This window comes from Plecotus auritus (assembly GCF_963455305.1).
Source record: "Plecotus auritus genome assembly, chromosome: 11".
Lineage (NCBI taxonomy): Eukaryota > Metazoa > Chordata > Mammalia > Chiroptera > Vespertilionidae > Plecotus > Plecotus auritus.
Window position 1 is genome coordinate 39,181,985 of NC_137777.1, and position 26,029 is coordinate 39,208,013.

Here is a 26,029-nt window from a genome sequence, read left to right on the forward strand (position 1 = left end):
TTTACTCACTTGCTTGACATTCTGGACCTCCCTGGGTACACATTCTAGTAAAATTGGAATTGCAATTACTTTCAATTACTTGTTATAGTGATTACCCTTATAATTGGATAACAATTCCTGAATTGTCTGCATAAGTCATATGAAATGTATAATTACATTTATATTATCTCTTTGCATATCTTCTATTATCTTTATAACTACTGATCAGTTAACTAGTCTCAATAATATAGAAAATATATTTTAGAATCACAGCAGACTAGATATATCATTACTATTAAAACAAAGAATACTAAGTATCATTACATTTTGCATTTTCTTATAACATTTTAGGATAAGAACCAAAGTTCACAGAGTATGTATTTATTTTCAATTACAAATGTTAGTGCTCAAAATATATTATTAAATACCTAAAAGGAAAAGCGTAAGTTTGATATTAATGCCATCATGCATTATGTTTCTATGTCTATATTTTTTTAGAAAGACCATTTGAGTTTTTTAATAGTTTTTTTTCAGAATTTTAAATACATTAATATATTTTTACTTAAAATCAGCAATTCTATAACATCTAAAACATGCCATATAAAAGCCAAAACAATAAATGAAGTCTGTGAAAAAAACACACATGACTTGAAATATGATAATTATCCAATAATGAATTAAATTAAGAAATAGTTAAGACTCCTTGGGAAAGTTTTATTTACATGCTAGATGTGGTTACCAATGCAAACCAGTTGGCAGAGAGAAAAAGTTCTACTATGGTCAAATCCTATGATCATTTTAAGAGATCAAGTGATTTGTAAATCAGAAAACTGCATTTTAAACGAAGGCAGTTAAAATTTCACAAAGCAGTATTTATATTCCCTGGTAAGTCACTGAATATATTTCTTCTTCTATGCCAAAAGGCATCTTACCATCTTTATGCCCTTTATTGGCTTTTCCAATTATGTAGACATTTGTATTCAGTATTGTCCTTCTTAAGAATTTTAAAAGCATTGTGAAAAGAGTAAAGGAAGGTCTTTATCTGTCCTATTATAATCTCTTCAAGGACTCCATGTTCCTATTTCCCAAATCAACCTTGTTCTCAGATCATCAACTTGCTTATTTGCAAATTTCAGCATGCTGTTTAAATTCTAAAACACAAGGCAATTTAATATCTAGTTATTAAAAAACCATTTGTTATCCAAGTTTGTATTTACCACACAGGGTTCTGTTTAAAACAAACAAGCCAAGCTTCCTGCCCCAACAAACGTAAACCTAGAAAATATATCATTCTTGGAGGTAGTACTGAAGTAAGACATTCAAATTGCAACTATTTATTGGCTGTTATGGGTACATCAGTGCTATATTAAAAGCACTAAAGTAAAGCATTGAAGGGGAAAAAAATAAGGAAAGAGACCAAGTTATGTTTGTTTGCTTAAATGCCTTACATTCGACTGTGTTCTACTAGAGAGGTTAAGTGATAAAACCCCCACTTGGGAATGCCCCACATCTGATGTGGAACATGCTAGCTCACCTTCCTTAGGCTGCAACCTCAGAATACAGGGGTTTCAGATTTCTAAGGAAATCTCAGATTTTTCCATCCTTTACCTCCCACTCCTAATTAGATGGAACTTGATGGGGCTTTTTTATTCCTCACAAAAAGATACAGCTTTATGAAGAAGGATTGCTGTGGGACTACCTGTGGTTCATCCCTTCATGCTGATTCCATATCTTGTAACATTTTTCTCAGAATTTGTGGTACTCAGATCACTGGCAACATTCTCTCAATTGCCATCTGTGGGCAGATAGAACCCTGCTAAAATCTAACCTCTCTCTGGTACCAAGTAATATGACCTGTTATTTGGGAATTTCAGTATGCCTCATAATTCTACTAGTTATCACAACTTAATTTCAATTTTCCCAAGTCTTATGCAATGGAAAAAGCAAAGAAACGAACATAAAGCATCTGACTAAGGCAGCACAAATATTGCGATGCCCAGGGCTATAGCATTGAAAAGTCTAACAGTGTTCGGTATGCTCTGAACCACAGAGCAAGGGCAAGATTGGCTACATACAATCTGAGTCAGCCACCTGACAGATGCTTCCAGGGGACAGACAGAAGATGGGGTGGTGTTCTATCAGATACATCTGTGAGGCAGCCTTCAGTTTCAGAACCATGAGTAAGCGGTCTCTGATTAAACGAAGGGCTGGCTAAGGAAGGAACAAAGTTTTGGCAGTATTTCAAAGAGTGTTTTGGCTCCCACCCAGTCCCACATTTCAACGTGTTAGAAATCAGAGCTTTAGAAAGACTCTTCACAGCTGCTCCTAAACTAGATCCCTGCTGACCAAGCTATTCTCTGATGGAGTCTGACTCTGAGATCTTCAACCTCAGTAAGGTGCAATCATACCTGGTGGTAAATAAAATTTAGAGTTCAGCTAAAAGTCAATAGCCTGCAAGTGAAAGATATACAGCAACATCCCCTGATAGAGTCTTCTCTATTTTTGGCATTTGAGGCACAGTGCAATACTGCAGCCACTGTGAGGATGGATGGGCGGTCCCTCACCTTCCCTAGCTGTCACTATAGAGGGCACTAGAGAGGGCTGGCCCCCAGCCAGAGGTATCCGCACCACAGGGGACCCAGGTAGAAACGGATTCTGGGGCTGTACTCCCGACCTGCTGAATCCGAAACTGTGGGTGGAGCCCAGCAATCCATGTTTTCAGAATCTCTCCAAGAGATTTCAGTGCACCCTAAAAATTGAAGAGCCACTTCTACAGTGTCAAGGAACTAACTGCCTATTTCTATTTAGGCAGATTTTTAAAGGGTTGCCTAAAGCTATGAGAGAAGCACACTTTGCCAGATCACTTTACAGACATGAAGTCTAGTGCGGAGTGTGCATGAACAGTGATGGGAAGGAAGCCTGAGGATTCTGGTGCCCGGGGCTTCTTCAGGCTCAAACATCACGTGTTTGGCTGTTTTCTTTTGGAGTTTCCTTAGCTCCAGAGAGGCCTGGCAATTTGAGTTTAGTCCTTTCTCGTGGCTGCCTCAGATTCCAGGAAGGCTGTAAAGTTCCTAGGCTCGTCCTTTGTGTGAATAATAACCTGGCCAAGGTGTGTGAGTAGGTGGCCCACATTCCAGCCATATCTGCCTGGAAAATCTGTAGTCTCCCAAGGTATGCAGAGAATCAGTTCTGCTCTGTGCCTCATCTGCTGTACCTGAGTGCGAGCTGACATCTTACATTCGAGTTGAGGTAAAGCAGAAAAGACTGAAAACACCACATATCTATTCACCATGTGCACTTGCCTTAGATTTGGTTTTGGAATTCTGAAGCCTCTGCCAGGAGGGTAATTAGCCGCGGAGATAGGAGGCCACCTAGGGCAGCTGCGTGTCTGCACTCAGGTATGCAGGAGAGAACTATAAATTTGATTAGAGCTACAGATGGTTTGCTGGTCCACTTACCTCACTTTCAGGAGATAGGAAGTTAAAAGGGAAATTGAACGGGAAAGAGCATGGTTTTTATCTCTATGTCGCCATCAATCATGACATTTTAGAGGGGAATGTTCAGAGGTGCTTGCCACTGAGAGAATTTAAAAAGCAGAATATAAAGGCAGCCATCTAGTGAAGGAGAATGTTATTCTAATCCATTCTGCTCTCAGGAGAAAGGTGCTTCATCTTGATGTATTGTTACTTATCCTCATGTCACATAAGCAGTGGGAGTCAAGAAAAAGCAAGATTGCCTACCGATGAAAGCTAGAAAGAAGATCTTGAAATCAATACAGTACTAAAATAAGAAGGAAAATCTAGGTACTGTTAGGCATTTTCTTTTGGCAAAGGAAATGGGTGGGGGACAGGGTATTTGCTAGGACAGTGGTCGGCAAACTCATTAGTCAACAGAGCCAAATATCAACAGTACAAGGATTGAAATTTCTTTTGAGAGCCAAATTTTTAAACAACTTCTTCTAATGCCACTTCTTCAAAACAGACTCACCCAGGCCGTGGTATTTTGTGGAAGAGCCACAGTCAAGGGGCCAAAGAGCCACATGTGGCTCGCGAGCCGCAGTTTGCCGCTCTGTTGACTAATGAGTTTGCCGACCACTGGACTAGACTAAACATTACCGTGTAGTTGGAAGCTGTGAGGATTAGGCAATTGTGGCATATTGTGTGCAAAGAGGTAAAGGGTAGTGTATGACAGTGGTCGGCAAACTCATTAGTCAACAGAGCAGCAAACCGCGGCTCGCGAGCTGCATGTGGCTCACGAGCCGCGGTTTGCCGACCACTGCTCTAAGAGGACCAGAGGGACAGTGTCCAAGGGAAAGAGTCAAAGTAAGCACCCAAGGGTCAAACTGGCATGGCCCAGGGTAAGCAAAAATGCCAAATGGAGTCAAGGGTTAGGAAAGGGAGTGAGAGGAAGAAGGTCCAAATAATCAATTCCCTGAAGAGCTGGGGCAAGGGGCAAGAGAGGCAGAGTTCCAGTGTGCTGCAGCAACATTTTTTGGGGTAGAAAAGTATAGCAAGTGCTAGTGACTTCAGATAGCTGCCATTTAAGTGAGATAGGGAACAGAGATGAGAATTAATGTGCCAAGTCCTGCTGATGTGGAGGATGTCAGGCCTGGTCTCTGACTTCAGGAAGTTCTCAACGTTAGTTGGAGAGATCATGCAAATACACACAGGCCTCCTGCCAGATTGCAGGCTCCTTATTCAAAGGAGGGTTTTCTTCTGAGTCTTCCAGTACATTTTTTATGTTGATGACAATTTTGGCTTTTTTGAGACTTCAAAATTGAGTAAGTGACAATAAGTTGTTACAATTTCTCTCAGAAAATAATTCTGGAGACCCATGGAATCTTACAATGGAAAATGAACATTTAGGAAGAGACTTAGAAATAACTCAATTACTGATGTTATAAAAGAGGCTTTGTGAATTAAAAGCAGACTTTGGAGGGGAAAGATAGGTTAATTTTCTAACCCTTTGAAGATAATGGTTCAGAATGTATTAAAACCAAAACTGTTTATTGTGGTTTTCCTGACCTAATCAACATGTATTATGATATACAATTTATTTTCCAGTGAAATAGAGTATCATATTCTTCAAAATAACTAAATTAAAGAGTAGAATGTCACCCTGGCTGGTGTGGCTCGGTTGGTTGGGCATTGACTTGTATACCAAAGGGTTGCTGGTTTGATTCCCCATCAGGGCACATCCCTGGTGTGGGGTGTGCGGGAGGCTGTGGATTGATGTATCTCTCTCACATTGATGTTTCTCTTTTTCTCCCTCTCCCTTCCTCTCTCTCTCTCTCTGGAAATCAATAAAACACATTTTAATAAAAAGAACAGAATACCATATTGTGAAGTTCTGTGTAGAGATTTTGCAACCCAGAAAAGGGAAGTGTCGTCCTAGGACCCAGTCTGTTCAGCATCTCCACATGGATATCCAACTGTGACTACACCTCCACCAACATGTCTAAAATGCCTTTGAAACGTATCATGTCCCCATGTAAATTCTACATAATTGGCACTAAATTTTCTTTTCCCTCAGTTTCCTTACCTCCACAGTGGCTCAGGACAGAAAATGGCGATATTGTTTACTCCTCCCTTTCGCTCACAAACTCAAGCCCAGTTTATGAGATTTACTGTTGGCTCCAGCTACAGACTTTATCCAGATCAGTCCACTTCTTATGGCCTTTTCCACATCTCCCTCGAATGATGTTATAAATATCCAAATGGCCCTTGGCAGAAAAAAGGTTCCCCACCCCTGAATAGGAAAGAGGGCCTCTCACCCTCTATGAGAGGTAAATACAAGTCCAGGTGAAGACTTTTGTAGGTGCTATGTGAGGGGGAGTAGAAGGTCTTTATTCCAGATTACATAACTTTTCTGGATGACACAGAAGGGAAGTGAGCTTTTTAAAAAGACCTTGAGAGGAATTGAAGAAAGGAAAACAACCAAGAAGCCCAAATTCAAAGTTAGGGACCTTTGTTTTATACTCACTACTCCTAGAGTGTCACGATTTCTCCAGCATTGTTCAGCTACACGTGTTAGGGTTAGGGTCTGGTTGGGCAGAAGGACATGGGTCCGTGGGAACTGAGAAGACAAGTCCAGCTGAGTAGGGCAGGAAGGGAATCAGGAGGAGCCAGATACCCGGGAGAAAAGTTAGAGAAAATGGAGATCTATGTCTAATTGAAGAGAAAGTGTTAAGGACAATGAAAGGGCCTAAAGGGGGTGAGTTTGTTGTTAGAGAACTGAACATTGTATTTAACAATTTCTGACATAGGACAATTCTGAGTTCTCGGTCTTTGGGTTAGGGAAGGTGAAGTGGAGGGAAGATATCCAGATCTGAGATGGAGGGACTTTGAAACCAATGGATATCCACTCATCTACTGATGGGCACTTGGGCTGTTTCCAGATCTTAACTATTATAAATTGCAGTACATTTACACTGTGGACTAGTATGCAGCAATAAAAAAGAAGGCTCTCTTACCTTCTGAGACCGTATGGAGGGAACAGAGCAGTATTTTGCTAAGCAAAATAAGTGACTCGGAGAAAGACAAGTATCACATGATCTCACTCATATGTAGAATCTAATGAACAAAATAGATCCAGAGACATAGAAGCGTGGAAGACTGTCGAATCTCAGAGGGGTTGGGTGGGTGGGAGGGAAGAGATCAAACAAAGAACTTGTATGCATATATGAATAACCCATGGACACAGACTGGTGTGGTGAAGGCCTGGGGCAGGGGGCAGGTGCAGGCCAGAAAGGGGAAAAAGGGGAATATATGGAATACTTTCAACAATAAAGATTAAAATTGTTAAATTTAAAATAAAAAAAAGAAACAGTGGATAAATACACATGAACATGAAAATCAGTCAAGATAATTCTAATACTTGAAGAAAAAATTAAGCCTGAGCAAAGCTTTCGTGGCAGAAAGATAACAGGTTAATGTTTATAATCCCTTGTTATCTGAGGTGGAGTTTAGCAAGCTGTACTCTTAGAGTAAAAAGGGGATGTAATAGTCTTAGAAGAGAAAAGGGTTTCATTTATGACAAGGAGGAGCAGGACACATTTTGTTGAGAGGATGAGAATGTAGATGAGTGTTTAATACAGAAAAGGAGTTTTAGAAGGCAAAGAAAAGAAGTTAGGAGTATGAGTAAAACTCTTGTAGGGAATAAAATGACTTAACTATTATTAAGCTATATTTCTTGGACTTGCCCACACAACCCTTGTTTGTATAGCACCTATTAACCTCTTACAGAAGTAGTGTTGTGTGGATTATGGCTTGGGAAACATTGGCAGAGCACTCAAGGATAGCAGGCTATGAAGCATTCCGCAGTGGAGTTGGTGCCAAGTCACGGTAAACTCAACTCTTAAAGTATCTGGAGGGCTCTGCTTGAACAAGGATGAGCCAGATTCAGGGCCACCCAACCCGTTGGGTTGTTTCATGGCCACTTGTCTTTTCAGCTCAGTTAAGTTGCTACCTCTGTGAAATCAGGGACAATTGTCATTTCTTTACATCTCCACAACATTTGGCTTATTATTGAGCATATTAATAAATGTTAAGTAAATATTTCCTTTTACTGAAGCTGGCAGTGAGCAAAATAAATTCACAACTTATTTATTTATTGATTTTTTTCTGCCTTTGATGGAGATTTCTTTTCCTTTTAGGTTTTTAACCTAATATTAAATACCCAAATGTGTTGGAGCTCATTATCAATGTTTAACAACTTTGACTTAAACCTTTTAATATCTCATGTACCTACATATGTTTTATCTTTGATAATTTTTATGAAGTGGGGCTAGAAAAAAGCTCAAGAAAGAATATTTGATATTGCTGATTAGTGAAGTATTTATCCTAGTTATTATTAGAAAAAAAGGTGAAGAAATAGTTGGGCAGATTTGAGACATAGCTAAAGCACTCATTTAAAAGTTGGGTTTTTTTTTTCAAGTAAAATTTTAAAAAGTATAAAATCTATTTTAATGTTTTGAGGAACCTCCACACTGTTTTCCACATTGGTCACCCCAATCTGCATTCCCACCAACAGTGTGCTAGGTTTCCCTTTTCTCCATAACCTTGCCAACACTTGTTTCTTAATTTATGGACAGTAGCCATTCTGACAGGTGTGAGGTGGTACCGCATTGGGGTTTTAATTTGCATTCCTCTTATGATTAGTGATGTTGAACATCTGTTCATATATATATTGGCCATCTGGGAACATTTCTGAAGAAACTCAAAACACTAATTTGAAAGAATATATGCACCCCTGTGTTTATTGCAGTGTTATTTACAATAGCCCATCAGTAAATGAGTGGATAAAAAAGCTGTGGTACATTTACACCATGGAATACTATGCAGCCATAAAATAGAAGGAACGCTTACCCTTTGTGACAGTATGGATGGATTCAAGGGTATTATGCTAAGTGAAATAAGCTAGTCAGAGAAAGACAAATACCATATGGTTTTACTTACATGTGGAATCTAATGAAAAAATAAATAAACAAATAAAATAGAAACAGATTCATAGACACAGAGAACAAAATGGCAGCTATCAAAGCGGGGGATTAGGGGTCTGGGTGAAAGAAATGAAGGTATTAAGCAGTACAAATTGGTAGTTGCAGAATAGTCACAGAGACGTAGATTACAGCGTAGGGAATATAGTCAATAATATAGAAGTAAATAGGTAGTGGGCCAGGTGGCTACCACTCTGTAAAGTACATTATTTTCTAACCACTTTGCTGTATATATGAAATAAATAAAGAATAATATTGAATATCAACTGTAATTTTAAAATTTACAAAATACACATATTTGGCCAAAAAATGTTATAACTGTCAGGAAGTTACCCTTGAGAATTCTTTAATTAGCTGCTACTTTTTTACTGTATTAGCAAATGTGTGTTTGTGTATAGAAGGGAATATATGTAAGTATAAATGTATACTATACAGAAACATGTAGAATTTAATATAGGAATACAAATGAAAATATAATTTATAATATTTATTATTACACAAAAGATAGAGAAAGACATGCATGTGTTTGAATATGCAGAAGTCAAATGCAAATTATTACATGATTCCACTGGGGCATACAAAAGCAAAGATATAAAATAGTTGAAAATTTTAATTTTTAAGAGTGGTACAGTTATGAAATGTACTTGGTTTTTTAAAATGTTAATGCTGTGTGTTATGCATTTATTAATATTCTTCAGTGAGAGCATTTGCCTTCAGCTAAATACAAGAAAAAAATAAGGGAACTGATAAAAATGCCATTTTCCGGATTGTTTGATGTAATGTTCTCCAACATCAGCAAAGTTTAATCTGTTGTCCTTAGGACAGAGTTCCAACATTTATTGGTGAGCTCTACCTCCTTTGATAACGTAGTTCACAGTGTAACATAAACCCAGACTGTTTGAATTGGGTTCAGCTAGTCTATTTTTCTCAGCATAGAGATGTGGATAGAGAGGCACAGAAATATACTGCCATAAAAGTACCCACACAGCCTTCCTCTCCTGAAGAAGCCCCAGTGTCTGAGAACCTGGGAAGTCACATGAATTAGGAATCTTTACTTCCACTATTGAGATTTACCTTGATCTGCAGGCCTTCGCTCAGGTTTGGTTTATTTGGAGAATTGTGTTTGGGAAACTTCTGTGTAGAATGGAAATCTTCTCATGCCCCTGGACCCAGAAATCAGGTGAATATGCTGTTAGACTCTTGTTTTTATTCCACTTTCTCCCTTGTTGTAGTTTCAGTGAAAATATTTGCTTATAAACTGTCCTCCAGTCAGGCTAAGAAGAAAAGCAGTTTCTACCTAGACTAACCTTCTCATGTGTACAGGAGAGAGAAAAAAAGACTTTTCAAGGGTAGTATAGCAAACACACCATATTACAAAGGCTTTGGTACAATTTTATTTCTCCTTTGAAAAAGCATGTCTGATTTTAGTGTAGAAGTTAATAGTACCAATCCCCCATAGAATATACTTCACACTTCTAATTCTTTCTAATTATTTTTTAATTATTTAGACTTCAAGGAGACAACTTGACAGAAAGAACAGAAGAGACGTCACAAATACTCCCTTCTCCAGATGAAATAATCCTGGATTCTTTGAGTAAGTTTTAAATCCCACAATATCTACATAGCTTCCTGTCATATGTGTACCCCTCCTTCAGGATAGGTGTCAGGAGGTTAAGGGCAAGAGAGAATGGATTCTGAGGAGCAGACTCTTAATGTCTGTGCCTGTTTTTGGGACAAACAGGTCAATTATATGTTGGCTATTCCCAAAATTTGTCACTAATTCCAGCTTGTTTGGGGTACTTCATTTTGCTCCCTCCCATTCTCACATCATAGTTCCCTTTACTCTTCCCTGGCAGAAGTGTTAGTATTATCCTTGATTTTGTTCCCTCTCTCATCCTGATATTGAATTGTTCTCAAATCATGTCAGTGTCACTTCAGAATTGCCTTTCCCGGCCAGCCTCCTCTTCATTTTCCCTGAAGCTGCCTGGTCTGTGTGTTTGTCCTCTTTCTCTGTCTAGTTTAACAGCCTTGTTTGTGCCTCAGATAGTCTTTGTACTATCTCACCCCTCTTTAGCTCATTATCTTTTTTTAAAAGAAAGCTGCTTATATCACCCCCTTTTTTATACGACAAAATTCAAATTCCTCAGCTTAGCATATGAAGTTCACAGCAGGGCACTTCAAAATGGTTGCTGAATAAATAAGCATGTGTAATGTCACTACGATGGCATTAAAAGTACATCACTGCTTCATCATTCCGTATTCTAGAGGAAGCAGTTGGACATCCAGCTGGGATAATTAAAAGAGAAACAATAGGAAAAAAAATTTTTTTTCACATCTGGTTAGAGGAGGACATCTTAAACAAGATGGAAAAATTCTTAACCATGAAATAAAAAATCAGCTATAGAAAGTTAAAAACTGTTCATCAAAGAATGCCATAAAAAGTGAATAGCTATTCCACAAAGTAAGAAAATATATTTGAAATATATTTGTAACTGATCAAATATTAATATTTAGAATACATAAAGAACATCTACATTTTTTTTTCTTTTTTGCTCAATCCCTCCATCCCCTGAACATCTACAATTTAATAAAGGTCAATAGAAAAATAAGCAACAGGTATGAATTGACATTTTATGGAAGAGGAGAAACACAATTGGTCAGTGACATTTGAAAGATGCTTAACTGTTCTGCTAATCAAGGGAAAGCAAATTAAGACCACAAAGCGATGCTGTGTTATAACCAGTTGTTTGCCATTAATTAAGAAATTTGGCAAAACCAAGTGCTGGTGAAGACATAGATGAAATAAAAGCCATACACTACAGGTGAGAATAAACAATTTTGGAATATTTTCCATTATCTTAAAATCTCGAACATTTGTATAATCTAAAACCCATGCACTCCACTTCTAAGAAAATATCTTAGTGGAACAAGTCTTGTACCATGAAATGTGAACAACCCTTCTTAGTATGTTCCCTAAGAGAAAAATGGATAGACATTGTGGAATTGGTATATTTTAGGAAACTGAATGCATTTCAACTACACATACGATGAATGAAACTATTGGAATGCTAATAAATATTACCAACTCTTTATTTGAAAAGAGAAAGCCCTGATTTGTAGAAATTGGTGGTTTCAATAATATGCTCCCGCTGAAGTTGAGTTCAAGTAACCAATCTGAAATGGCTATGAACAACTCTGTTCCAACAAACTGGACAACCTGGAGGAAATGGACATATTCCTAGAAAAATATAACCTTCCAAAACTCAATCAGGAAGAATCTAAACATCTCAATAGGCCAATAACTATGGAAGAAATTTAAGCAGTCATCAAAAAGCTTCCAGCAAACAAAAGCCTGGGGCCAGACCGCTTCACAAGGGAGTTTTACCAAACATTCAAGGAAGAAATAAACCTATCCTCCTCAGACTATTCCAAACAATTCAAGAGGAAGGAACACTTCTAAGCTCCTTCTATGAAGCCAGCATCACCCTAATACCAAAAACAGATAAAGACAACACAATGTAAGAGAATTACAGGCCAATATCCCTCATGAATATAGATGCCAAAATCCTCAACAAAATTCTAGCAAATAGGATCCAGCAGTACATCAGAAAGATCATACACCATGACCAAGTAGGATTTATCCCAGGAATGCAAGGATGGTTCAATATCTGCAAATCAATAAACGTGATAAATCACATAAACAAATTGAGAGATAAAAACCACATAGTCATATCAATTGATGCAGAAAAAGCATTTGACAAAATCCAACACCCTTTCTTGATAAAAACTCTCAACAAGGTGGGAATAAAAGCTATATATGATAAACCCACAGCTAACATCATACTCAATGGGCAAAAACTAAAACCATTTCCCCCAGGAACAGGAACAAGACAGGGATGCCCACTCTCACCACTCCTGTTTGACATAGTACTGGAAGTATTAGCCATTGCAATTAGACAAGAAGAAGAAATAAAAGGCATCCAAATTGGAAAAGAAGAAGTAAAGCTATCCTTATCTGCAGATGACATGATATTGTACATAAAAAAAACAAAAAGACTCCATAAAAAAACTAATAGACTTAATAAATGAATTTGGCAATGTAGCAGGATACAAAATTAACACCAAGAAATCTATGGCATTTCTATACACCAATAGTGAACTTACAGAAAGAGAAACTAAAAAAGCAATCCCATTTACCATCACACCAAAAAAAATTAAGATACCTAGGAATAAACTTAACTAAGGAGGTAAAAGACCTATATGCAGAAAACTACATACACTGAAAAAAGAGATAGAGGAAGACATAAACAGATGGAAGAACATACCATGTTCATGGATTGGGAGAATCAACATCATTAAAATGTCCATGCTACCCAAAGCAATCTATAGATTCAATGCACTCCCCATTAAAATACCAACGGCATATTTCACAGACCTAGAAAGAATCTCCAAAAATTCATCTGGAATAAAAAAAGATCCCAAATAGCCACAGCAATACTGAGAAAGAAGAACAAGGTGGAATCTCAATACCAGATTTCAAGTTGTATTACAAAGCCACTGTTCTCAAAACTGCCTGGTACTGGCACAAGAACAGACATATAGATCAATGGAATAGAATAGAGAATCCAGATATTGACCCAAACCACTATGCACAATTAATATTTGACAAAGGAGGCATGAACATACAATGGAGTCAAGACAGTCTCTTCAATAAATGGTGTTGGGAAAATTGGACAGATACATGCAAAAAAATAAAACTAGACCACCAACTTACACCATACACAAAAATAAAGTCAAAATGGATACAGGACTTAAACATACGACAAGAAACCATAAAAATACTAGAGGAATCCACAGGCAGAAAAATCTCTAACATATGCCGCAGCAATTTCTTCACCGAAACTGCTCCTTGGGCAGTGGAAGCTAAAGAGAAAATAAACAAATGGGACTACATCAAAATAAAAAGCTTGTATACAGCAAAAGAAACCATCAACAAAACAACAGGAAAGACCCCTGTATGGGAGAACATATTTGCAAATGTTATCACTGGTAAAGGTTTAATCTCCAACATCTACAAGCAACTTATAAAACTTAATAAAAGGAATATAAATGATCCAATAAAAAAACAGGCAACGGACCTAAATACAATCTTTTCGAAAGAAGACAGAAGGAAGGCCAAGAGACACATGAAAACATGCTCAGAGTCACTAATTACCCGAGAGTTGCAAATCTAAATGACAATGAGGTACCATCTCACACCTGTCAGAATGGCAATCATCAACAAATCAACAAATGACAAGTGCTGACGTGGATGTGGAGAAAAAGGAACCCTCGTGCACTGCTGGTGGGAATGCAGACTGGTGCAGCCACTGTGGAGAACAGTATGGAGTTTCCTCAAAAAACTAAAAATGGAGCTCCCATTTGACCCAGTAATCCCACTTCTAGGAATATATCCCAAGGAACTAGAAACACCAATCAGAAAGAATATATGCACCCCTATGTTCATAGCAGCACAATTCACCATAGCTAAGATATGGAAACAGCCTAAATGCCCATCAGCAGATGAGTAGATTAGAAAACTATGGTACATCTACACAATGGAATACTACGCTGCTATAAAAAAGAAGGAATTCTTACCATTTGCAGCAGCATGTATAGACCTGGAGAGTATTATGGTAAGTGAAATAAGCCAGGCAATGAAAGAAAAATACCACATGATCTCACTCATTTATGGAAAATAAAAAACATTATAACCCGATGAATAAAAAGATAGACACAGAGGCAGTAAAGCACCAAACAGACTGTCAAATTACAGCAGGAAGGCTGGGGGGTGTTGGGGAGGGAGGGTAATAGATCAACCAAAGGACTTGCATGAATGCATATAAGCACAACAAATGGACACAAGACACTGGGGAGGGGGGTGGGATGAGGGCATGCGACAGGGGCTAGGGGAGGCTGGGGAATGTCAATGGGGGAAAAAAAGGAGATATATGTACTAATATATGTAATACTTTAAACAATAAAAAAAGTTGCGCAAAGGTATATGAAGATTATTTAAAAGTTCTTATTCTTAGATTAGGTGGTGTCTTGGGTGTTTATTTTATCGTGTTTTGTAATATAAATACACTATATATTATGCATCAATATATTTGGAATATGCTTTTTATATGTCAAGTATTACCAATAAACATTTAAAAGTAAAGTGCGATGGGAACATACACCAATGCCAGTGTAGCACAATATAACGAAATAATGATAGTTTACATGCACTCAAATCTCTTATAGTACTAGTGACATGAAACACTTGAGATTTTAACACTGACAGCAGAAATTGGGCAGTGTGTTGGCCGTTTGCTGGTCATTTGTTGACACAAGACAGATATTATTTAACTACTGGCCCATTATTTTTAAAAATTTTCTCAAAACCACCCCAATACACCAATCTACAAATCTGTATCTTCAGCAATATATACAGATTTGCTGTATGAATATATAGCAAATCTGTATATTCATAATAACTGAGAATTATAGAAACTCAATTTTTTTGGAAATTTAAATAATACACTAGTAATATGTTGATTATATTTACTTGTATCCACTGGGGGAAAATGTATTTATTACATTTAAGGTCCTTTCTTAAACTTCTGCATTCTTGACATTCAAGTATCTGTAGATTTAATGAACAAATCTGAAAACCTGAGTTTCTGATTCAATATATTCTTTTACACTTACATTAGTCAAATAACTAGATTCATAATTCAATATTATTGATATTATTTAAAAGTGCTAATGTGATTTTTATTTCAGCTTTGTACCCACACTGAGTTTGGCTCAAAAAATATTTCTATGAATGCGTAATTTTGTGCATAAAAAGCCTATTGTGACACACACAGCAAAAGTAAAAATAATGGCAGGAAAAAGGTGAATAAAGCTAAACTCTAGAGCTTTCTAGATTTCTAGCAGCATGCCCAATTACAACAGAGGTAGTTTGTAGTTCAAGTTCTGCCAGAGACTTTGATTTTGACAAAATTATTTTATCTTTCTATGTTGCAGTTGCTTCTTCTCTAAAATGAAGCGATAAGATAAGCTCTAATATTTGTCCAATTCAGAAAATAATTTTCCCCTCCGTGTATTTTGAAAATCATATAGGCTTATAGAGTAAATACATAGGGAAAAGTAGTTTATACATATGCACACACCAATTATTGTTAATCAGCAATGTACTAAAATACTTTAAAAAATAGAGCGACAAGCATGGAATAAGATTTTAGTTTTAGGATATATATTGTCCCTACTAGAATGTAAATTCAAAAATATTCTGGCGGGAACTCACAGTTGTCTTACACTACACTACACTGAATGGAATTCATCATGTTTTTAAATATTTATTTATTTATTTATTTATTTATTTATTAGAGAGAGAGAAGGATAGAGAGAGAGAAAAACCTTCATGAGAGAAAAACATCATCGATCACCTGCCTCCTGCACGCCCTATTGGGGATTAAGCCTGCAACCTAGGCATGTGCCCTACTGGGAATCAAACTCATGATCTCTTTGTTCCCTGGTCAACGCTCAACCACTGAGTCACACTGGCTGGGCAAATTCATCATATTTTTTATCCCACTAGATATTGTACCAATAAACAGGAAGAATTCAACCCAAACAAGAACAGAACAGAATTCACTCCTCATAAAACATTATTTTGTTATGAAGCACCTACTAGAGTGTCTCTAGTGACTTATAGTATTTGTTGAATAAATGAATATACACACAGAAATAGTTGAATGAATTGACTAATACATACATGCATTACAAATCAATCAGAATGACAATACCTCTTTAAAACCATGAATTACTGACTGAGAACTTGAAAACTCAGTTATAATGTAAATTTCTAACCTTAAAAAAAAATCAGCAAATCCACTAGAAAGTTGGTTTTCTTCTCCTACATATAAAATAATTTTCTTTGTAATGAAGAATAGAACATTTTAATATTACTTATTAAGTTAATATTCTGAGTTTCAACACAAATAAAATAGGAAAAATAGAGTAAATACTAAAATTACACTAGTGTTTATTCACAGTTCAGTAGATTATAATTCAGTCTTAGAGGACTTAAAATTATGCTAATTTATACATGCTAATGTAAAGAGTCTATACATTGTCACTCTTACCAACTTGGGTTTTAGTAAATAGGGGTTCAAGTATTCTTTGTTAGTGCATTAATATTTTTGAACTTGGTGTAATTCTTATCATCTGTATTGATTTTGTCAACAAACATTTCCTTCTTTTTAATGTCTAGAAGAGTGGTAGGTAAAATTTTTAAATTTGCTTACAACTTGAGAATGTAGTGGTTATTGAATGTAAATTCTGATTCAGAAGCTATAATTATGGCTTTATGCTAAACTTTCCATTGTCTCCCTGGCCTTGAGTGGCTGATAAACGCTTGAAAGTTTTAATGCTCCCATTTCCTTCCCACAGCACACATTTTATTAACAGAAAAATCTGTCTCCATATTTACATGAATCTGAAGGAAAATTTTTAGGGATTCATATGACTTTTTCAAATATTAATAATTATAAAAAATTAATTTTAGAAGTCTCCAATGGTTTAAAATGTCTTCCTTTTTACTGTTTTTTTTTATTTTATTTTATTTGAATAGCAGGTATTAAAGCACAGACTATTTCTAGATTCTCTATATATCTGTCCTTATTGCAGAATTTTTTATAACCCATATAAATCCTTGTCATCATAATTAATTTAACTCAGCAGACATATGGAAAGGGTTGCCATAATTTTATTCACATATTTGAAAGTCACTACTCATTTACTCCTCAATCTATTCAAGGTAAAAAAATCACAACTTCTTAATGCATTAAAATGGAAAACTTTCCATCATTTAATAATATACACTCTTCTCCAAACTTTTCAGAATTTCCTATCCCATTTAAGAGAAAGAACACAAAATGGTAATTACATTGTGTGGCCAGTAAAGAAAAAAAGAAGACAGTTGATAGGTAAAACAAATAAATATAAAATTACAAATCAGAAAAAGAACAGTAAAGTCCCAACAATTAGCTGAATGAAATGCTACAAGAAAGTTTGCCCTATCCAAGATACAGCAGCTCTTGCACATTCCATTCCTAATTTCATTGTGTCCTTCTACATTTTTCATAGGTTGTCTTAAAGCTAAATAAATAATATTTTATACTCTACTTTAACTCACAAACACTGTAATTTTTTCAACAGCCAGTTCAGTCACTTTAATATCCTTCTTGTAATAAGCTTATATATCAAATTTAAGCAATATGTGATGGTAACTTATTCGTTCTTTTGGTAAAAATAGATTCTTTACCTGGGACTGAAGAAGCACGAATGGAGGAGGGTGGAGAATTTGAAATAGCATCTAAATTAACAGGACCTGTAAGTATATTCACTTATTTTTTTTTTTACTCTCTAAAACTAATTTATCTCATTGATAGGAAAATCTAATAGAAGTAGAAAAGAATAGGAAACAATAACTTCGAATTAACGAATATTTTATTTATTTTTTCTTTTTTTATTGTTTAAAGTATTACAAATAGTAGTACATATGTCTCCTTTTTTTTCCCAATTGACCTTCCCCCAGCCTCCTCTACCCGCTGGCACATGTGTATACCCACTGTGTCCCTCATAGCCATGCAGAGTGCTTATATCAGTAGGGGGCCAGCTTGATTACAGGTATACAGCAAGGCTGCAATTAAGGAAGAAGATTCAAATGAGGTGGGAGAAACTAAATTCTGGTATTAATACCCATTTGTGCACATGAGTAGTCTATAAGATATGAGTTGCCATCTTAAACTTCAATAAGTTTATACCTATCTTAATAGAAAAATGAATGTTTTGCATATCCTGAACGTTCACAAATAACATAAGCATGCTATTATTAGTTATGAAGTCCTTGTGATATTTTTGTTAAACTATCTCTTTTCAATAGAGTATATTGGAAGAAAACCAATAGATTTAAGATTTTCAGTGCAATATAATGTTGAGAGAATAAATACAGGAAAACTGAAATCTACATGTAAATTCTAAACATAAAGTTTATAAAAGATTCTGAGTTATTATCAAAACGACTGTGCAATCTTGTATCCTAAACTTAATATTTAGACTGGGTTTACATGCTACAATATTCTCTGTATTTGTTTGCTGGGGCTGCCATAACAAAGCACCACAGACTGGGTGGCTTAAATAGCAGAGTTTTATTGTCTCACAATTCTGGAGGCAGATTCGAGTGTTAGCAGATTTGGTTTCTCCTGAGGCCTCGTGCCTTGCAGATGGTCATCTCCCTGTATCTTCACATCATCATCCCTCTGTCCATGTCTATGTCCTGATCTCCTCTTCTTTTAATAACACTAGTCATATTGGATTAAGACCTATCCTAATGATCTCAGTTAATTTAATTACATCTTTAAAACCTCGTCTCCAAATACAGTCAGATTCTGAAGAACTGGAGGTTAGGATGTCAGTATATGAATTTGGGGGGACATAATTTAGACCATAACACTCTCTGATGAGATTACAGTATTTGGAACATTACTTGGATCGAAAGATTTGATTGAGGGCACCACAATTTCCAATGGATTTCATAATAAAAATAATTTTTAAATGACTGATGACTTAATATATCTTTGAAGTTTCCCAGAATCCTATTTAAAACTTCAAATTTGTTTTCTTTGTTATTTTATATAGTAGTTATCTTCTAACATACTATGGATTATACTTACTTTGCTTATGATTCATCTTCTTCACATAATATAAGGTCTATGCGAGCAAAAATAATTGTGCATTTTTTTCACTTTTGTATCCCTAGCAAAGTGCCTACACATAGTAGATACACAATACATACTAGTATATATTGAATAAATGAAATTTTTATCAATAATTTCTCATCATGAGATGAAAAATATATGTAGAGCCTTAGAAATCGAAAGAACCATGGTGGCCATCTAGTTCAGCCTTTCCTCTTATCTCAGTATTCTGAGCTGCTTACCCACTTTCATGGAAGGTAAGGATATCCATTTTATAGAAAAGGAAACAGAAAGTCAGAGAAGCTTAGTAACAGGACTAAGCTCCCAAAGCTAAAAGAGTGAAAAGGTCAGGAGTTGAGCACTAGTCAATTTCCCTTCTACTGCATATCCCTGGTATTCCAGGTGCTTTCCTATTTCTTTTAGGAGTTTATTCCTCTTTGTTAGATACTTTCATATATTCCTCACAACCACTTGTATCCATTGGTTTTAATTCTACTCCTTGGGCAATAGCCTGAGTCCCATCCTACCTCTTAACTAATCTCCACTTATTGGAAACAGTTAGGATGTCCTATTTGTGACTTTTTCAGCCAAAACACAATCTGTTCTTTCAACAAGTTCTTATATTGTGTAGTTTGCAAAGATTTCAGCACCTTTGATTCTTTCCCTGGACATATTCTTGTTTGCCAAGTCCCTTGTATCGTGGGAGTTATGCCACAATCAAACCCAGGGTTCCAATAATGTTCCCACATCAGAAAGTATAATGGGATACATACTTGATGCAAATATTATCTTTGGAGTATGCCCTGGAGTTGTAATAACGTCTTTTTAAAGGAACTTTCTGACATTTATAAACTTCAGTATGTCTCCATAATCTCATGATGATAATAATGAATAATCTGTCATTCATCACTTTTGACAAAGATTTGTTTCATCATCTGTGAATTCTACCAAAGCCCATATACCTATCTGCCTCATACCTAAAAGGATACAGTTAGATTCTTTTTCTAACACTTTCTAAAATTCAGGTATATCTGTTTATAGTATTTGACTGACTTAATAATACCTACCAACCCGAAAGGGGAAAAAAGAAAATTCTCTTGTGTTATTACAAACTGGCTCTTAAAAGATTTTCTGCTTTCTTTTTATAGTGTTCACACAGTACTCTCCTATACAGACATTTGTTCTAAGTCAGTGTTACTTGTTTTCATTTATCAATGATTAGACTTTGAATTCTTGAAAAGTCTGTAATTCTGTTTAGTCAAATTAACACTAATTCTTTTTGGAAATATGTTGAATAAAAACAATACCTACGTAAATTAATATCAGGATCCTGAACATAATTTCTAGGTGGTAGCTGCTTTTATTGTAAAGAAAACATGGATTTTAAAAAATTTATGTCAGATTGATATTTTAGTTGCAAATTCCCCAAAACATACTTCTATAATATTTCTGAGGACTGTATTTTTGTAAATCAAGAAGAAAATTGTGTCTTTATATAGATATGAGTGGAGAATTGAAACAAAACAACTTTTTCTTTATTATTGTAAGAAATGCAGTATATTTTATAGCAAATTTTGAGTCATATACTGCAAAATATAAACATGCCACAAATGTTGAAAACCATTTAGAGTAATTTCAACTCGTGCTGTCTCTATTTGCTAACTTTCCATGTTGGGTATTGGATATTAATAAGTGGGTAGCAGGATTTTGGAAAAATTTCCCCAGTGGCTTCACCTGTGTTTAAAATACTTCATGAATATTTTTTGAATATTTGAGTGAAGTAAAGGCAACATTTAGTTTAGATTTTTATCGTTTCCCTAATAAGCAAGTCATTCTTTTGGAATTTCCCTCTTCCTTTCCTCCTTCTGTGTTCTGGAATGTCTCTTAACATATTCACAGCTGTGAAGATTAAAGCTGAATTTGCTAGCTAAATCTATTTGTGAAAAATGAACCAACAAAAGGAAAACCTTAGGAAGAAAATACCAAGCAGCAGATATTGATTATAACCTTTTAGTTCATAAATGTTGTACATATTTTTCTAGATCAGTGAGCCAAAAAGACTTATAGCAATGATATTTTAATTTCACAGTTCTTATGGCATTCTTAAAAATTCTATATTGTTTTCTGTTAAGCATATGAGCATGATGAGAAAATAAAAGGATAACTAAGAAATATATTTGACATTAAGTATCTTACTGACTTTTTTCTTTGTAAATCTGCTATTTGTTTTATTTATTCGCCAACACTGACCAGCCCATCAAAAGCTGACTCTCTTTTTTTTTATTGAATTGATTGGGGTGACATTGGTTAATAAATTACGTACAATTCTATAATACACCAGCTGTACATTGTATTGTGTGTTCACTACCCCAAATCAAGTCTCCTTTCATCACCACTTATCCCTCCTTTACCCTATTATTTCTTCTTCTATCTCCCTTTCCAAACTCTGCTAATCACCATACTGTTGTCTGTGCTTATGAGTTTTTTGGGGTGTTTTGCTTAATCCCTTCACCTTTTTCAAACCCAGTCCCCCAAAGGCCCTTCCTCTGATTGCTGTCAGTCTGTTCTCTGTATCTTTGAGTTTGCTTCTATTTTGTTTGTTAGTTTATTTTGTTCATTAGATTACAACTATGAGTGAAATCATATGGTCCTTGTCTTTCTCTGACTGGCTTATTTCAGTTAGCATTATGCTCTCCAGATGCTTCCATGCTGTCACAAAAGGTAAGATTTCCTTCTTTTTTATGGCCAAGTAGTATTCCATGTGTAAAAGTACCACAGCTTTTGTAGGCACTCATCTACTGATAGACATTTGGGCCGATGAGCTGACTCCCTTAAGACTTTATGTAACTGATCATTAGTTAAAGTAGAAGAAAAATTCAAAGGACTCCTATAAGGAAAGGTTTTATAAAAAGCCTGGAGTTTTTAAGAGTTTTATTTTCAGGTCATTTTTCTTCTGAAGAGCTTTATATATTCGAGGAGGTATATACAACTAACTAGAATGATAATAGTAATAATGATAATGACAGCACATATATGTATGGTACTTTTTAATTGCTAAGCATTTTTACATACTTAATATCAATCATCTTTGAATTTTGCAATTCCTATGATTTATCTCTTAGGCTTGACAACCTTGAAATAATAGTACTCTAAGTTTGCGGTGAGCATATTGAGCTGCCAGATGATCTGGTAACTTCTCCCAGGTCATATGAATGGGGAAAAACTAAAGCTCCTATTTCTCAGTGCCCCAACACTCTTTAATAGAACTTGTCAGAGTCCATACAATTATTAAGGCAATGAGGCCACTGTTAAATTGGACATATAATATAGAAAGGATTAAAAAGAGACATTATCAGCAGCCTATATCAAAGATAGAATTATTATAAAGTAAAAAAGCAGAAGTTTGAGGGATCAAAAGACAGGTATATTTTTATGAAAGGAAGGTATCAGTAATTTGGTGCAAGAAAGACTAGTCTTGCTTGGGTCTTGGAAAAATTGCCTGTGGCAAACACAGATGTTAGACACAGGTGATTCCAGAATCATCATTTAATAAGGTGTCTACTTAGTTGGACTAGAGATAAACTTTAATTACTTGTAAGATTGATTAATATTGTGCTTATGAATTAGTACATTTTGTTTGTTGATGTTCTAGTAACAAGTGGATGGCTTTCTATTTTTGCCTTCACTTTTTGCTAATTCTTTCTACTTCCACTCACAAATAGTAATGTATTCAGACCTAGTTTGTCTAAAGTTGGAATTTCCCACTCATACCACCTTTTCCCCATAGCCCATACATATGAACTTTAAAAAGTACAAATTTGGGTTATAATACTCATTGGATAACAACTATAATGGGAAGCCATGAAGATAAACCTTGATGTGCTTATTTCCACATACAACTAGCACACAAATTCAGAAAAGAGTTTTGACAGGAAGGATATTGTTCCTAAATGAATTTCTTGTGACTGGAAAGAATTAAGTGAATTGGTTTTTATTGATTTTTAAATTTTTTTATTTATACGATGAAGTGCATAGGTCAGCAAAGTTTCACCTGTATTTCTTTTCCCTTTTCCATTGTTAGTTTACAGTACAGTGAAGTCCTTGTGGAAAAAAAATCCCTGGAGAAATTAATGTTTTGCTCGGCTGATGTGGCTCAGTTGGTTGCACCTTGTTCCATGCACCAAGCGGTCGCTGGTTAGATTCCTGGTCAGGGCACATCCCAGGGTTGTTGGCTGAATCCCTGATGGGGGTGTGTAGGAGGCAGCTGATCAATATTGCTTTCTCATTGATGTTTCTATCTCTCCCTTCCTCTCTTTAAAAAAATCGATAAAAACATATACAAAACACACACACACATCATTAAAAAAAAAAAATCCCTGGTGCTCTTGGGAATTATGTTAAAAGATGAATTTCCCTGCACATGATCTCTGATTGCTGAGACTTAATGAAAATGTCACAATCTGCTGAAATTATATGACTTTATAATATGTAGGTTGCACAATGCCTTTTACTTCTCTATCTTAGAAATCTGTATACTAATTTCAAGCCAATTAGCATGTGTCCCCTTGGAGATTTATTCCTTTTATTCTACTTTTTCTTTCCCAGATCTTTACCTCTTCTAAGTCATACTGAAAAAGATGCATACATTTAAAAGACATAAAACAGAAAATTATCACTTAGATTTGACAAAAAGCATAAAAAGAATTGTACCCATAGGTTTCCCACATAAGACTGGGTATGAACTTTAAAGGGCCTTCAGACTATTTCTTTAACTATGATTTTTGATAACCCTACTTTCTACTTTATTTCTTACTAATATTGTTTCTCACTATGCATAACCCTCCCCTTATTAAAATTTTGACTATTTCATCACCCTTACATTTTAAATGTTTCCAATAAAACATCTTTGATATTTTTCCTACCCTCATATAATTTTATGGTAAGTATATTGTTGCACATATTTTAGAGTATTTATAATTCTTTGTAAATTGCCTTAAATAGCTGGTCAATGGAAGCAATGATGAATGAATAGGTTAATGAATAGTTGCAATTTTCTTGTATTATACTAGTATATCCAGTATGGAAAACTAGACACACAGGTAGCATTTATGGAATTAAGATAAAACATTTTAATTAGCACTCTTGCAAACTGAAAAAGAAACTAAGTTAATGTTCATTATCATCTCATCAAATACAAGTAATAAATTATGGTGATTTTTGTCTCTCAAAAGATTGGGTTGACAAATTTTGGCAGCTAATTGCAGCAATGAATTTTCTTCTAGAAATAATACACGTTTTGCTCCACCCTAAAGAATTTTACTATTTGTTTTTTCTTCTAGTATGTGGAATTTTGCTAGGCTTTTATGATTCAGATTTCAGATGCCAATAAAACTGCTTAAAACCAAGTGCTATAATAGGCAAATTATCTAACCGAATTTTGGGATCTAGTGGGATTTTTCCTTTTGACATTTTTGGTCTGTTGATTTCCAACACATTGATGATGGAAATATTTGCCCAAACTGGTATAAATATTAAAAAAAAAAACCTGTGAATTTTTAAAATGTAACTTCTAAATGTAACATTTACATAGAAAAAAAGTGACTTGAGATTATTAAGTATGATATAAATGCTAGATCAGTGATTGTAGTTGTTCTAATTAATCATCTCTTTATATAATTTTACTGTTTCTCCATTACTAAAATGATGACAATATTTCTTGGGATTAGTTAAATTCTGCATTTTATTTTTAAGACAATTGGAAGAAAAATATGCATTGATATAAAACAAGGACAGTGAGTTTCTAAGCAAATAATACCCAAGAAGATGGGGGATAGCACACTATTAATGTCTTGAACTCATTATGGAAAACAGTATGAAGTTTCCTCAAAAAATGAAATATGGAACTGACATCTGACCCAATGATCTCACTTCTAGAAATAGATCCTAAGAAACCCAAAACACCAATCAGAAGGAATGTATGCACAACTATGTTCACAACAGCACAATTTACAATAGCTAAGATCTGGAAACAGCCCAAGTGCCCATCAGTAGATGAGTGAATAAAAAAGCTGTGGTATATTTGCACCATGGAATACTATGCAGTTGTGAAAAAGAAGGATCTCTTACCCTTTGTGACAGCATGGAGGGACCTGGAGAGTATTTTGCTAAGTGAAATAAGCCAGTAAGAGAAAGACAGGTATCACATGATTTCATTCATATGTGAAATCTAATGAACAAAATAAACTGATGAACAAAATAAATTCAGAGACATAGAAGCATGGAACAGACTGAGGAATCTCAGAGGGAAGGCAGGGGTGGGTGGGTGGGAAGTGATCAACCAAAGAACTTGTATGCATATATGCATAACCCATGGACACAGAAAATAGGTTTGTGAAGGCCTGGGGTCGGGGGGCAGGTATGGGCTAGAAGGGGCCAGTGGAGGAAAAGGGAACATATGTAATACTTTCAACAATAAAGATTAAAAAAAAAAAACAAGCACATTTAATTGTATTAAGCAAAAGAATATGAAACATTTTCAAGATTGATAAAATTGATATAGGAAGTCATAGCTATAATTTCTTATTCATTAAGTTAATTGCAAATATGTCTGAAAAATTCAGTCCTTATAGATTTAAATAAATATTTGACTGCATATTTGAATTATTCCTCCACTTGAAAGAGGAAAAATAAATAAAAGTGCATAAATGCAATGTCATGAATAAATGAAAATTGTCGGAAATTCATGAGGAAATGTCTTAGACTC

General features: G+C 35.3%; 1 protein-coding gene across 1 annotated transcript in view; it reads left to right on the forward strand.

The window, feature by feature from the left end:
- Positions 1 to 26,029, forward strand: part of LOC308236758 (uncharacterized protein C8orf34) — a 266,754-nt gene that overhangs the window by 179,337 nt on the left and 61,388 nt on the right. The window contains exons 9-10 of the mRNA XM_080646746.1: positions 9,985 to 10,070; positions 17,823 to 17,899. Coding sequence (XP_080502872.1) covers positions 9,985 to 10,070; positions 17,823 to 17,899 — 163 coding nt within the window. The remainder of the gene's footprint in view (positions 1 to 9,984; positions 10,071 to 17,822; positions 17,900 to 26,029) is intronic.